This window comes from Myotis davidii, unplaced genomic scaffold (genome assembly GCF_000327345.1).
Source record: "Myotis davidii unplaced genomic scaffold, ASM32734v1 scaffold223, whole genome shotgun sequence".
Classification (NCBI taxonomy): domain Eukaryota; kingdom Metazoa; phylum Chordata; class Mammalia; order Chiroptera; family Vespertilionidae; genus Myotis; species Myotis davidii.
This window is the reverse complement of record NW_006294609.1, coordinates 5,432,065-5,446,987: the sequence shown is the minus strand read 5'-3', so window position 1 is coordinate 5,446,987 and position 14,923 is coordinate 5,432,065. Positions and strand designations below refer to the sequence as shown.

Genomic DNA, 14,923 nt, shown 5'->3' with positions numbered 1-14,923 from the left:
CACACCCCCCATCCCCAGGCTGCATTGCCCAGGCTCCCTTGTCAGTTGGTTCCTCACTGGGTTTGACCAATGGGAGGCCCTGGTGTCAGACTGGAGGGCGGGATGAAGGGAGAAGCCAGAGTCCTTCTCCCTCTCTGCTTTGGGCTGTTTGTGGCAGTGGCCACAGGTCCTCTGGAACTGCAGCCTCTCCCGGATAGGAAATGGCTGGGGTTCCGGCTACCCCGGGCTGACCCTGACCCCGAAGCTCCCCACCTCCTCCTGTGGTGGCTTCCTGCCACTACCAATTTAACCTTGGCCGGTTGGGGGGCTGGCAAGGGGGGACTTCACCTTGCCCTGGTTGGCCTCTCAACTCCTCCGGCACCTGTGTGACCAGTTTTCTGTACTTAAATACTTAGAATGATGTCCACATTCCTGGTTGGCGCCTGCCCGTCACCTGTGCCCGAGACCCACCTCCATACTTGGCCCTCCAATCCCTGCGGCCCTGTCGCTGTCGCAAAGCCACCAACTGCTGTCAGAGAGGGGCTCTGTGGACAAGCTGCAGAGCGCCTGCGGGGACCCCTCAATGCCAAGTTTATGGTTGCGGTGGCCACACCAGCCACACGGACGTCTGCACAGCTCTCCTAACTGCGTGCCCCTTCCCTTTTCAGGAAAACAGAGGCAGGAGGCCTGTCTAGCCCATCGAAGTCTCCCAGGACCCACGAAGACCAAGGAGGCTGCTTGGAACATGGCGTCAGACATCCTGGCCGTGGGCGCCCTCTACCAGGTCCCTGACATCAACAAAATGAGGGCCATAGCAGAGTCGCCCCAAAAGGCAGCGTCCCCACTGAAACCCTTCACCCCCTTGAAGACCAAGCTCACCACCATCGAGACCAAGAGGATCATGTCCGTGCTGGATGAGACCATCCAAAAGGTGGAGCTGGTGACACTGCTGTCCTACGTGGCAGACAACACCGAGGACCTGGCGGGCCTGCTGGGCGAGGACCTCGCCAGGGCGGTGCGGGAGCACGAGGACCTGTGCCAGGTGCTGGTGGACAAGGTCAGCTACCTGCAGGAGGAGGAGATGCAGCTGCAGGCCGAGGAAGATTTCGAGGAGGAAGCCTGGTTCCGGGACCTCCTCCTCTCCATCGAGCTGCAGAAATCCAACCTCCTGCCGGTCATGGAGCAGATCAAAGACTCCACCAAGAACATCCTGAGACTCCTGCTCAGCCGCCCGCAGGCGGCCCAGCTCGTGCGGGCGCACGCGCAGGAGAGGGGCCCGGGAGCCCAGGGCTTCATCGACGGCCTGGTGGAGCTCCGCGGCTTCCTGTTTGAGAAGCTGCTCACCTGCCCCATGGAAGCCAGAGACAAGAGCCAGTTCATCCAGGAGATCACGAAGCGGAACCGGAGGAACCAGGAGGTCATCGACACGCTGGAGAACGAACTAGAGGAGAGAATGAAGAGCAGGGCTGCGGAGGTATCGCTCGCGGTGTGGGCAAGTCCTGGAAGGAGCCCACGGGCAGCCCAAACCTTCTGGCAGTTGGGTCCCCCCTCCCCCTGGGATTTAAATACAGGGGGGCCTTGACTTAACTCAATGCAAAAAATCAGCTGAGAGACAGCTGGTATCTCAAAAAACTCATTAGTTGGGACACTCGTAAGTCAAGGCCCCACTGTAGATGTTTTCATTCATTTATTCCATGAATATGGTTTTGAGTACTTTTCGAGGTGCCAGGTCTTATAAATAAGCCCGCATGGTCCCAGCCTCATGGAGTTCACAGTAAGGAAGATAGGATTTAAAGAGCTGGGTTAATTACAGTTTTAAAAAAATATGTGTTTTTATTTTTTTCAGAGGGGAAGGGAGAGGGAGAGAGAGAATCATTGATTGGCTGCCTTCTGCACGCCTCCTACTGGGGATCCAGCCCACGACCCAGGCATGTGCCCTTGACCGGAATCGAACCCGGGAACCTTCAGTCCACAGGCCGACGCTCTATCCACTGAGCCAAACCGGCCAGGGCTGTCCCTGTTTTTGAACCAACTGAGGGCAGGGGACAAGCCAGGCACTCACGGAGAGCAGGTGGCAATCCTGTGGGGCGTGTTTATCACACCTTCGTGCATCATGCTGTGTCTCTGCCAACTGGGCACCCCCACGGTGCCCCAGCAGGAGTGTCCCACTGTTCCAGCCCTCTCCCCTGCCCTCCACTCATGCCAGGAAAGAGAGGGGGTGGCCACGAACCCGGGCTCTGGGTCAGACAGACCTGACGGATGACTTGACCCCTTTGCCCTCCGCTTCCTGGCCTGTCATCACGCTGTCCCTGTGCCCACCGGCGGTGGGGCAGGACTCGGCGAGGTGACCTCCCAGCAATGGCTGGCGCCTGTGCTGAGCCGTGGTCACGCAGGCGTTAACGCGGCCTCTCCTCTTCCGGGCCCAGGTGGAGAAGGAGAACTTTGTGATCCAGGAACTGAAAAACCACCTGCACCAGGTGCTCAAGTTCTCGGAGAACAGCCTGCTCCGCACCAAGCAGGAGGCCGAGAAGCAGCAGAAGGCGGACTACCGGGCCTCGCAGGGGCGGGTGGCCAAGATCCAGCAGGACACCCTGCAGCTGCGCTCGCAGTTCCACAGCCTGGTCATGGAAAACCGGGAGGCCGAGCAGGCGCTCAGGAAGGTGCCCTGGGAGCCGCCCGGCAGCGGGGACAGGGTGGAGGGGGCCCAGCGTGGAGGGCAGGGCTGCCCCAGCCGCCAGGAAGCTCAGGGTGGACCTGGTGTCCCCTGGGAGGCAGGAGGGTGCGGCGCGCGGGCCTGGGAGCAGAGACAGCCCGTCCTGCTACCGCACGCCCCCTCCGTGATCTGGGGCAGGTTCCCTGTTCCCCTGGGCCTGGCAGGGATGATGGAACCCACCTGTCGGTACCGTACAAAGGACCCAAAGGAGCATGTGAAGCTCAGGCCATTCCCGAGCCTCAGTTTCCACAGCTTTAAAGTGAACGGGATCAACTCAGTCTTAACAAGAATTCAGTGAGATGACAGGCAGAGAGCTGGTGCGGGATCGGTGCGCAGTACATCAGTACACACCATGCCTCTCCCTCATCTCAGCCAGGACCCAGGCCCCTGTGCACTCGCGTGTTTTGCAGTCCCTCTCCTGACGGAGGGCACCCTTTCTGATGCGTGTTCCCGGTTTCATTTTCGTGTCATGACTCTTCTGAGCACCTGATGGAAGCCATGGCCTCTCCCCCACCAAGAAGCCGAGGCGCACACAGCCACACGGGTGGGCAATCCTTGGGGGTCGCAGGCCCATCGGTGCTGCCCAGGTTGAGAATTCTTGCTCTGTAGATTAGGAAGCTGGCTTGTTGTTATTCTTAAATTGAGGTGAAATGCACGTGGCATGGGATTAGCCATTTTAGAGCGAACAGTTCGGTGGCATTTAGCGCATTCACAGTGCTGTGCGCCTCTAATTGCAGACATTCCATCACTCCAAAACAAACCCACTCCCACGAGCAGTTTCTCCCACACCCTCCCTTCCCCAGCCCCCCAAAAACCACTCATCTCCTCTCCGTCTATGGGTTTGCCTCTTCTGGGCGTTTCATACAAAAAGAATCATAAACCACGTGGCCTTTCGTCTCTGGCTTCTTTCCCTCAGCAGCATGTTTTCAAGGTTCACCCAGGATGTAACGTGTAACAATACTTCATTCCTTTTTATGGCTGAATAGCATTCCGTTGTGTGGCTAGGAGCTGCTCTCTTTTATTTTTTTTTTAAATATATTTTATTGATTTTTTTACAGAGAGGAAGGGACAGGGATAGAGAGTTAGAAACATCGATGAGAGAGATACATTGATCAGCTGCCTCCTGCGCACCCCCTACTGGGGATGTGTCCACAACCAAGGTATATGCCCGGAATCAATCCTGGTACCCTTCAGTCCGCAGGACGATGCTCTATCCACTGAGCCAAACCAGTTAGGGCAAGAGCGGATCTCTTTTAAAAGCAAAATTAGATCACGACCCTCCACTGCATCTAAACCACCCAATAGCTTCCCCTCCCCCTTACACCAGAACCCAAACTCCTTCCCCTGCTGACACTCCCTCTGCCACGCAGCTTCTCACTCTGCCCTCCCCGGGACCACTCCTCCGACACTCCACTTCAGCCCCACTGGCTTGACTTCTGTTCTAGAAACACCACAAGCTTGTTTGCACCCCAGGGCCTTTGCATCTGCTGCTCCCTCTGCTTAGAATGTTCTGGAGCCAGACTGCTGGCTTCAAATGGGGCTCTAGCACTCCCCAGCTCTATGTCCTTGGGCAAGTGAGTGAGCATGTCTGACCCTCGGTTTCCTCATCTGTGAAATGGGAGACCTGCCTCATGTGGATTCACAGGCGAGGCATGTAAGGCACCCACCACAGGGCCGGCCGGTGCGGAGCGTGCTTGGCATTGTTTATAGTAAACTCTAGCCCGTCAGTCAATGACTAACTGGATTTTTAATTTGTTTAGAAGAAATATAAAGTGGAGACGGAAATCGAGAACTGGATCCAGAAATACGATACGGAGATGAGCGAGAAGCAGGTATTTGTTGCTGCACAGGTCTCTCTCTCAAGTGTATTTCCCACAATCCTCTGGGAGTGGGGGATGGGAGGAGAGGCCCCAGGATGGTCCCCGATCTTGGCATCTGGGGTTTGTCTAGCCTGGGGCAGCGAGGGGAGAGGTGGAAGGGAAGGATCCAGAAGCTATGAGCCACTAAGGGGAAGGATCCAGAAGCTGTGAGCCACTAAGTGCTTGACACTGGGCCAATGATCTTGGCTCCATCTAGTGTCCACATCCCGTCCTCCCTGCCCCTGCCGGCACCCAAGCCAGGGCTCATCCCCAATGGACTCAGGCCAGCGCTTGCCTCGGCCACTGTGAGCCTGCCACGGGCCAGGTGCTGGGGCCCAGCAGGGAGGAAGGTTCTCCTCTCGTCACTCACCAGCTGTGGGCCCTAAGCGAGGGGCTTGGCCTTCCTGGGCCCATTTCTGTGCATGATCAACAGGTCGTCACCCCCAGGCAGGGCCAGGGTGCGGTCAGTGAGGCACCACTGTCGCCAGTGCTTGTGTCCCCAACGGGGTCTGGCCTGCAGGAAGTGCTCAGGGAATGGTGGCCTACAATACCCCCCACCCAGCTCCGTGATAACCGCGGTGGCCCACGGCCCTGGCTGTGGGGCCAGGAAGCCTGGTGGGCACTGGAGGTGGCATCAACCTCCGGGGTCCAGTCAGTGTGCTGCTCAGGGAAGGGCAAGTCGGGGCCTGGCTGTCTGACCACGAGTGCTCTGGGGAGGGGGCCCTGGGGAGGCTGGCAACCGTGAGTGGGAGGGAGGGAGATGGATGTGAGCTACAGCAGGAGAGGCTGGAGTTAGACATAAGGGAGAACTGTGGGACTTAGCCCCTGAGGAAGTGCCATGCACGCTCTTTGTGAAACGGACGGCTTCAGTGGCAGCAGCTTGCACTGTTTACGCCCCCACGCGTGTTTGGCACCACGTCCAGTAATTGTGTTGTCCTGTGTCATTTCATCCTGGAAGCAGCTCCCAACACCCTCTCCTGCGTTTGCAATTGCACCATGCCTCAGATGAGGAAAAACGAAGGCTTGAACGGTGTGGCTGAGCTGGGATTTGGACTCAGTCTGGCCAACCACAAGCCGTGCTCATTCCTGGGTCCCACCTCGTACTAGGATGGACCTCATCACCTCTCGCACTCACTTCCTGCCCTGGAGGCAGAAAGCCTAGTGCAGGTGGCCTTGCTGGCCCAGGAGCCCCTGCGGGAAGGGCGGGTGCATGCAGAGGGCGTGGCAGGCAGGCCCGATGCCAGGTGAGCCCACCGACCGACCCTCCGCAGGACGAGTACGAGGAGCTGGACATCATCCACAAGGAGGAGAAGATCCAGCTGGAGGAGCTGCAGCAGAGGTACGAGGTGCTGGTGGAGGAGTTCTCCCAGATCCGGGAGGAGCGGGAGATCACCTCCAAGAAGAGGATGGAGGACGAGCAGGAAATGATGCGCATGGTGAGGGCGGCCACGGTCATCCAGGCCGTGTGGAAGGGCTACCTGGTCCGCTCCCTGCTCAGGTCCAAGAGGAAGAAACGGGGCAAGGGCAAGGCGAAGGGCGAGAAGGGCAAGGGCAAGGGCAAGGGCAAGAAATGAGCCCCCCACCCCCAAGCCCTGCTCTGATCCCGTGCACGGCCTCCCCCCTTCCCCCTGAGAACCGGCCAGGAAGCCACTGGGACCAGGAAGCCCGGCGATCATAACTTTCACACTTTTTTCAAAATTAAAAACCATTTTAAACCACTTCCTGTGAATAAACCTCATTTTACCCAGGGTGGTTGGCTATGCGTGTCCATGCCTGTAAATGCCGTCTTCATGAGGGGAGCATGCAGGGTGTCAGCACTAACCATTCCTCCCTTCAGCCTCCATGGGAGGCCGGAGCCCAGGCTGCAGCCCCCTTGGTCCCAGGCCAGAAGCCGCCAAGGCCACGATGGACACGTCACCCGGTCGGTCTGCCCACCGAGGGTGGGGGGCAGGCAGAGCTCCAGCAGGACCCGGCTTTCTTTTTTTTTTTTTAAATATATTTTATTGATTTTTCACAGAGAGGAAGGGAGAGAGAAAGAGAGTCAGAAACATCGATGAGAGAGAAACATCCAGGACCCGGCTTTCCTGCCCTCAGCTCCGCTCTGGGATTGCCCGGTTGCCCACAGCTTCTCCCGCCATCAGCACTGTGAAAGCTCAGGTGTCCCAGGATCATAGACCAGCGGCCTCCACGGGCTTTATCTGGTGCCCAGGTAGTTGAACAATGTATCTTTTTAAAATTCACTGCTGGTATTAAAAAAAAATCAGGGGCCCTCACACAGAAATCCAGCTTCCTGCCTTTTCTGGAAAATTCTCACCAACCAGAAACTCTGGGCTCTTCCAGAGCTGAGCTGCAGCACCCGCTAGAAGGCGGAGACTGCAGGCTGCCCCAGTCCCCACCACGCCCCACAGTCTTCCCAGGCGCTGTGGCCTTGTCAGTTGCCCCTTATTGTCACACTCAGGCTGTTGCCTCTCTTTTAGTCTAGTCGGAGGAAAGAGGTATTTCTGGCTCATGTCTATTTAAACGGGGGAGGGTGTGTGTGTGTAAATGGGAGCTGGAAGGGAGGGAACTAATTCTTCGTGAAAGTTCTAGGAAGTTTAAACGTCCCACATGTTTAAAATGCCAAGAGAGGCCAAACCGGTTTGGCTTAGTGGATAGAGCGTAGGCCTGCGGACTGAAAGGTCCCAGGTTCGGCTCTGGTCAAGGGCATGTACCTTGGTTGAAAAAAAAATAAAATGCCAAGAGAGCTGCTGACTTGCTTGCCTCATGCCCCACCTGCCCCAAGTGGTGTCTGCACATGCATCCCTGGCCCTGGCCACTGGCGGTCCCTCCTGGACTGCTTCCCTTCCCCTCCCCTCCCCTCCCCCCCCCTCCCCTCCTTTCCCTTCCCTAGAGGCAGCACAGAACCTATGATGGGGCTTCTGGCTGGTTCTGGAATCCCTGTGCTTCTTGGAGGTACATCAGGGGAAAAGCGGGTCAAGGCAAGGCCCAAAGCCCAGGCCCCCCCAAACTCGCCAGGATGTTGGGATCCTGGTGCGACTCCATCTGAGCCAAGGCCCTGCTGGTGCCTGTAAGGGGCCCGACCCAGGTGGTGCAGCTGACGAGCCTCGGTGCAGGGAAGGCGCGTCTGATCCCTCGGGCCTCGACCCCGGGAGCTCTCCAGATGCACGAAACTTTCTGGCCTTGGACCGCTCGGCTTGGTCAGGTCCCAGTCACTGTGTGTTTTGTTTTTTGAAAAGGCGGGAAATGCATGAGACTCTAGCCCAGAGTCTCATCTCAGGAAGAACCAGCCGACCCCCTAGTTGGTGGCAGTAGTTGAAACCGACGGGCAGAGGCCCCAGTGTTGCTTGAGGCCCGGGTTCTGGAACTTCCGGCCCCCACTTGCCACTGTCACCATTTCTGTGCTCCCTTGCTATATCATTAAATGCTATTTAACCCAACTCAGCTTTTCCCGTAAGGAAAAAAGATAGTGAAAATCATGGCTTTGTGACTATTGACATATTTAATACGTGAAAATAAATACATGATCATTAAAATAAAAAGTCCACCCACATATCACCGGGACACCGTGCCAGGGAAACCTCTGAGGCCTCCAGTCTCAGCTGGAAACTCATCCTGAGCAGGAAGTTTGGCTTGAAGGGGGGTTTCATGGTGGGGGGGGAGAACCCTCCAGATTGGCGACCACACCATTTATTCATACTTGGCGGCAAGACAATGTGTGGGAGTGATGGGGGGCATCCCTGGGTTGGCACCGATACAGCATGTGGCTACGACGGGACTAGAACAGACCTCTCAAGGGGTGGCCCTTACATCCACATTGTGGGGCAGCAGGGAACCAGAGGTTGTCAGGACAGAGGGTGTCCCTGACCACCCTCGCCGTGCCTGCTGCAGTGAGTGCCTCGCCGACGCCTGGGGGTCTCCCCAGGAGCCCCCCACCTGTGCCATCCTCTGAAACGCCTCCCCTTGCTGTGGGTAAACCTGATGAAAGGACGAGGAAACTCATTTCCAAGGGGGCTTTGGTCTCGGGGTGGCACCCCCTCGCTGGGACGTAGCTGGCACTGAAGCACTGACTGACCGAGCCCTGGGAGTCACCAGGGGGCTCCGGAAGGTCACCCCGGATGGTGAAGGCCTGGGATCCCGAGGCCCACTCGTCGGGGAGCCACCGGTGGGTGGGCGGCCAGTGCTGGGGACATGCAGAGCCGGTGGAGAGTCTAATCCACCCTTGGACACCTTCCCAGCTTCGGACCCCTCCCTGGGCTCTGTCTTCGTGGGAGCAGATGGGTGAATGGTGCGCACTGGGGTCTCCCTGGGGTGGGGCAGGTGGCCCCTCGGGGTGGCTGGGGGTGTCCAGAAGAGCGTGTGGAGTTTTGAAGCACCCCCCTTCACCATCCACGGGGCCTCCCAGCAGGTGCCCACGGGTCGGGAGCCAAATAGTGACTCATCACAGTAAGAAGGAGTGTGGCTGATCAGTCTGGCAAAGGGAAGAGAAACGAAGTGAGTGAATAAACCCTACAACCTTAACACCCGCCCACCCCATGCCACCCCTGCCAGGCACCTGCAGCAGTAGAGAGGGCAGCTGGTAGATCCCAGAAGTCCCTGTCTCCCAGCCCGGCACTCAGTGAGGCCACAACCCCCTCATGTACCACTACCTCCACCTCTGCTATTTTGCCCCTGCCTAGCACCCAGTCCCCCTGTTCCTTGGCATGTGCCCCAGGCCTGGTCAATTTGCATATTTCACTCCTCTGGCCACACTGATTGGTCAGGAATGGCCATCTGACCCATTCGGTCCAATCAGAGTCTGCCTTAGGACCTTTGCTGAAACTACTAGGAAAGATGTTTTTCTGCCTCCTGACTTTGAAAAGCTGGCGGATATAAGGGCAAAGCAGCTGGTGGCATTTCACCTGTAACATGTGAGGGAAAGCTGCACTAAGATGAAGACAGGATCCCAATGATGGTTTGAGCCCCGGTTACGTAAGGCCCAAATTCCCTTTTTCTGCTGAAGCCAGTTTGGGATAAGTTTTCTGTCACTTGCAACTAAAAGCCCTAATTAATACAATGCTGGTCTTTATTTTTTATTTTTTTAATATATTTTATTGATTTTTTTTTTACAGAGAGGAAGAGAGAGAGATAGAGAGTTAGAAACATCAATGAGAAACATCGATCATCTGCCTCCTGCACATCTCCTACTGGGGATGTGCCCGCAACCCAGGTACATGCCCTTGACCGGAATCGAACCTGGGACCTTTCAGTCCGCAGGCCTACGCTCTATCCACTGAGCCAAACCGGTTTCGGCAATGCTGGTCTTTATAACCTTCACTTCTTCTTTAGCCTCTCCTTTTCCTTTTTCATAGTAGCCCCATAAGCTGAATCCTTTGTAGTCCCCTGGCCCTTCTGATTTGAATTTTTGAATATTTACTGATATATTTATTTATTTATTTTTGTTAATCCTCACCAGAAGATATTTTTCCATTGATTTTAGAAAGACAGAAAGATTGATGTGAGAGAGTCAACCTTTCGCTACTTGGTTTAACTTCTCAAACCATGTCTGGCGGAAACCATATCTGGGTGCCTCCTGCACATGCCCTGACCAGGGCCCAGGCTGGGGAGGAGCCTGCAACCAAGGTACATGCCCTTGACCAGAATTGAACTCGGGACCCTTCGGTCAGAAGGGTCTATCCACTGAGCTAAACCAGCTAGGGCTTTACAGGCCCTGGACTCAGCATGTCACATACATTATCTCATTACTTCTCACAACATCCACAGGAGGGAGAGATCGATAATACCATTTTACAGACATGAAAACTGAGGTTTGGGGAGGGTGAAGCCCCATAGCAAGGAGGAGGGAAGGGAGAAGATTCAAATCCAGCCTGGCTCAAGGACCAAGTTCTCAACCAGTGAATCAGACATACACATGCCTTCTCGGCCTCTCATCTTTCATTAGATTCATTCAGCAATTATTCTTTTTTAAAAAAAATTAATCCCGCCGAAACCGGTTTGGCTCAGTGGATAGAGCGTTGGCCTGCGGACTGAAGGGTCCCGGGTTTGATTCCGGTCAATGGCATGTACCTTGGTTGCGGGCATATCCCCAGTGGGAGATGTGCAGGAGGCAGCTGATTGATGTTTCACTCTCATCGATGTTTCTAACTCTCTATCTCCCTTCCTCTCTGTAAAAAATCAATAAAATATGTTTAAAAAAAAAATTAATCCCACAACTGTGAGGTCCATGGTTTTAGGCCAGGACTAAAAGTGCTCAAATTTCCAAATTGAAAAGTCAACCTTTTGCTACTTGGTTTAACTTCTCAAACCATATCTGATGGAAACACATGTCTGTCTGATGCACCTTCTCATGTGAAACCCTCTACGTGTCAGCATCCAGCACAAGACTCCATCCTCCAGGAGAGCATGGGGTTGATTGTAACCTCCCTTGTCATGGACACCATACTTCTGCTCATACAGCCTACATTTACATCAGCATTTTCAGCCAAGTTGTAGGTATCAGTGCTGCTAATGTCAACCAGACCTTGTCAGGGACATTGCCCTCAACCTGACACAATAATAACAAGTCTTCCTTTTATCTCGTTGAATTTTTATCTCCTTAAACAGACACCATTTCCTTTTCTTTTTTTTTTTTTTTTTTTTAAATATATTTTATTGATTTTTTACAGAGAGGAAGGTAGAGAGATAGAGAGTTAGAAACATCGATGAGAGAGAAACATTGCTCAGCTGCCTCCGGCACATCCCCCACTGGGGACGTGCCCGCAACCCAGTTACATGCCCTTGACCGGAATCGAACCCGGGACCTTTCAGTCCGTAGGCCGACGCTCCATCCACTGAGCCAAACCGGTTTCGGCCATTTCCTTTTCTTGACTAAAGTATGTCCCTCCTGGCTCAGCATGGATCCTAAATATGATTAACTAGTTGTTATGGAGTGATTTGTGACCTCCCAAAATTCATGTTGAATTTTAAAGAGGTAATTAGGGTTAAATGAGGTCATGAGGGTGGGCCCCTAATCCAATAGGGATGGTGTCCCTTTAAGAAGAGACATCAGGAGTATACACACTCAGAGAAAAGGTCAGATGAGGACACAGTGACAAGGTGGCCTTCTGCAAGCCAAGGAGAGGCTTCAGGAGAAATCAGCCCTGCGGGCACCCTGACCTTGGACTTCAATAAATTTCTGTTGGTAAGCCCCCCAGTCTATGGTATTTTGTTCTGGCAGCCATAAGCAATAAAAACACCAGTCTCCTGTGTCTTTGTCCAAACCACTGATAAATAAACAAGAAGGAACCCTGAGGTCCACTACCAGATATCTCCTTCCAGGTTGATATTAATCTGGAATAATCCCAATAATATCATTCTAATCTAATTATCCTATCTAATAATAGAGAAACATGGTAATAAACTGTAACTTCACTACCCTTCCCATTGGCTAATCGGCGAGATATGCAAATTAACTGCCAACAAGATGGCAGCCGGCAGCCAGGCAGCTGAAGTGAACAGGATGCTTGCTTTCTCCAGTGATGGAGGAAGCCAAGGTTCCCCGCCTGCCACTGCCGGCTTCTAAGCTGCAGTCTAAGAAACAATGTTGCAATTATAGAAGGTAAATAAACCCCCAGAAACCTGCTTTCAGCAGTCAGAGCTGGAGCTAGCAGGACTGCAACACTGTTGCAATTATAGAACCCAAACAAACACTAGATTCCAGCTTTCAGCAGCTGAGGCCTCAAGCTGGAGCCGGCCTCAGAGCTAAAGCTGGCTCTCAGCTCCAGTGACAGCCATAGAAGGTAAATAAATCCCAGAATTAAAAAAAAGAAAGAAAAAGAGGAGAGGTTGGGAACTTCAGTTGCCCGCCAGCCTGAAAACGGCCCTTAGCCACTCACCCAGACGGGCCAGGCATCGGTGGTCAGGGCGCTCTCACATGGGAGGAGCTCTGCTCAGCCACAAGCCAGGCTGATGGCTGCCAGTATAGCGGTGGTGGGGGGAGCCTCTCCTGCCTCCTCAGCAGCTCTAAAGATGTCCGACTGCAGTTTAGTCCTGCTTCCCACTGGAAAGTGGACATCGCCTGAGGGCTGCCGGACTGCCAGAGGGATGTCTGATTGACATCTTAGGCCCAATCCCCCCGGGGAGCGGGCCTAAGCCAGCAGGTGGTCATCCCCTGAGGGGTCCCAGACTGGGAGAGGGCACAGGCCGGGCTGAAGCATCCCCCCCCTCCCCCGAGTGCACAAATTTTTGTGCACAGGGCCCCTAATATATAATAAAAGGCTAATATGCAAATTGACCCAACAGCAGAACGACCGGTCACTATGATGTGCAACGACCACCAGGGGGCAGATGCTCAATGCAGGAGCTGCCCCCTGGTGGTCAGTGTGCCAGAAGCTGGGCTCATGGCTGGTGAGCACAGCGGCAATGCCAGGAACCTCTCTCTCTTCCCTGGCAGTGGGACATCCCCCGAGGGCTCCTGGACTACGAGAGGGCGCAGGCTGCTGAGGGCCTGCCCTGAGTGCATGAATTTAGTGCATTGGGCCTCTAGTTACTTTATAACCATTAGCATCAGCTCCTGGTTTTCTAACTTGTTCATGAAAATGCAGCAAGAACCATTTTCAAAATGACGTGCTGAAATCTGAAACCAGCAAATCTATGTCATTTCATGGGTCAACCACACCAGTAATCTTATGCAAACTGCTCTGTAATCTTGGGCCAATCCTGACCTCTCTGGGCCTCAGATGCCAGTCTCACTACTATTTATCAAGAGCTTTCCTAAGTGTCAGGTTACTGTGCCCAGCACAGTACACACCTCACCTCACTTAATCCTCTCAGTAAAACCACTAAATCTCACTTTCCACATGAGAAAATTATAGTTCAGAGAGGGCAAGGGGCTTGCCCAAGGTCACACAGCATGTGAACAGCAGGACTCTAAGAGGAACCTAGGTGGCAATACTGAGTGCAGGAGTGCATCTCCCCATGCTGTTACCTGTATTTGTTCTTCTTCCTTGGGGTGAGGGTCGGGGTACTGCCCCTGGAGGAGGTGGTCTCACAGCTCCCATTGGCCCCCAAAGCCCGTGGAGCCTCTCTGCCCACTCCTTTGGGTCTGTTGGCCTTCTCCACCCAGGGTGGGTCAAAGTCTGGCGGCGTGGGCCGGGCGCCTGAAGGGCTGCCAAACAAAGTCTCATCCACGTACGATGCCCTGGCCTTGACCTGATAGCCGCCCCTGCAGCGGTGCTGACGGTGGAGGGTCTGCATCCCACTGATGGCCAGCTCCACAGGGGTCTTCATGCTGCCCGTGGTGCCAGGTGACCGCAGGCATGCTCTGCCCACCAGGCCATGCCTCCAGAGCTCCCTGTGAAAGGGGTCAGGGTGCCATCCCTCTGTCATCGGCAGTGTCATCAGGGAAAGACTGGCAGTCTCTTAAGTCCCCATCCCAAGGGCAAAAGGGTCAAGCAGACCTCTCCGCAAAGGCGAACTGCCAACCTCAGGGGACATTTCGGAAATCTGTTGGACTTTTTTTTAGCTGTCACAATGACGGGGAGAGGGGTGCTACAGGCACATTTTTAATGAATATGCATTCCTAGCATACAGTGTGCACTCGATGAATATTTACAGACTGCTAGAGGGATGAAGGAGAGATGGGGCTTGTGTCCATTTTGGCACCAACCACAAAACAAATTATGGTGGGAGGGGAAGACAGGGCAGGTCTGAATCCTGTATATATTTACGGGGCAGGAAAGAACCGGTCACTCTCACTCCTACCTCCTGCAAACCGCTCTGGAAGTGCTGTCTCACTGAATCCTCTCATCAGTTCTGTGAAGCAGCTTTATGTCTACAGGCGACAAAACTGAGGCTCCAAAAGGTGACGTCACAAGTGCCAGTCACACCTATAAAGCTAAAACAGAGGAAGCGAAATGTGAACCTGGCAGCAGTGCAGAGCTTGTGCACGTAACCATTCTACATAGGGGGGTCACGCCCCTCAAATGCCCCACATGCTCCACCCCCAAATCAGTGTCTGGGTTGATGTCCCAGGATCCTGCATTCTTTTTTTTAAAAAAAATTTTATCTTTATTGTTGAAAGTATTACAACAATACTTACCCCCGGCCCAAGGCCTTCACCGCCCCCCCCTTCCCCAGCCCCAAGGCCTTTACCGCACTATCGTCTGTGTCCGTGTGTGATGCGACCCTGCATTCTTGAGTTTTTCTCTCCTGAGTATCCTGGCTCCTGGACGTCGGCTGCAACCCTCAGTACCCCTCTCCACGCGGGATGGACTCTTCTGTGGGGACCCCGGAATCCTGGAACCCCGGCCGCCCAGGTCCTGCCCCAGGTACCGCGCGGACCGACTCCCGGGGACAGCCGGGCCCTAGCGACGTGTGCTCCGCGCGTCCATCAACA

The 14,923-nt window shown here is 54.5% G+C and overlaps 2 protein-coding genes across 3 annotated transcripts in view; one reads left to right on the top strand and one right to left on the bottom strand.

Annotated features, from left to right (window-relative positions):
* Positions 1-6,515, top strand: part of IQCD (IQ motif containing D) — a 16,163-nt gene extending 9,648 nt beyond the window's left edge. For both annotated transcript variants that reach the window (XM_015567367.1, XM_006768940.2), the window contains exons 2-5: positions 648-1,453; positions 2,406-2,639; positions 4,453-4,524; positions 5,823-6,515. In XM_015567367.1, the coding sequence (XP_015422853.1) occupies positions 725-1,453; positions 2,406-2,639; positions 4,453-4,524; positions 5,823-6,125 (1,338 nt within the window). In that variant the 5' untranslated portion in view covers positions 648-724 and the 3' untranslated portion in view covers positions 6,126-6,515. The remainder of the gene's footprint in view (positions 1-647; positions 1,454-2,405; positions 2,640-4,452; positions 4,525-5,822) is intronic.
* A 1,509-nt stretch (positions 6,516-8,024) lies between these two features.
* Positions 8,025-14,420, bottom strand: RITA1 (RBPJ interacting and tubulin associated 1). The gene is made up of 3 exons (XM_015567368.1): positions 14,290-14,420; positions 13,514-13,879; positions 8,025-9,019 (listed from the first exon to the last, which is right to left on the bottom strand). Exons 2-3 carry the CDS (start codon positions 13,813-13,815, stop codon positions 8,548-8,550), a joined length of 774 nt encoding a protein of 257 aa, XP_015422854.1. The 5' UTR covers positions 13,816-13,879; positions 14,290-14,420; the 3' UTR covers positions 8,025-8,547.
* Positions 14,421-14,923: the final 503 nt, after the last annotated feature.

Bases quoted from the DNA above. Each gene is read 5' to 3' on its own strand.
- RITA1 (XM_015567368.1), bottom strand. From the start codon at position 13,815: ATGAAGACCCCTGTGGAGCTGGCCATCAGTGGGATGCAGACCCTCCAC. The intron at 9,020-13,513 runs GTAACAGCATGG...TCCCTTTGCCAG, and splicing joins AGGAAGAAGAACAAATACAG to ACTGATCAGCCACACTCCTT.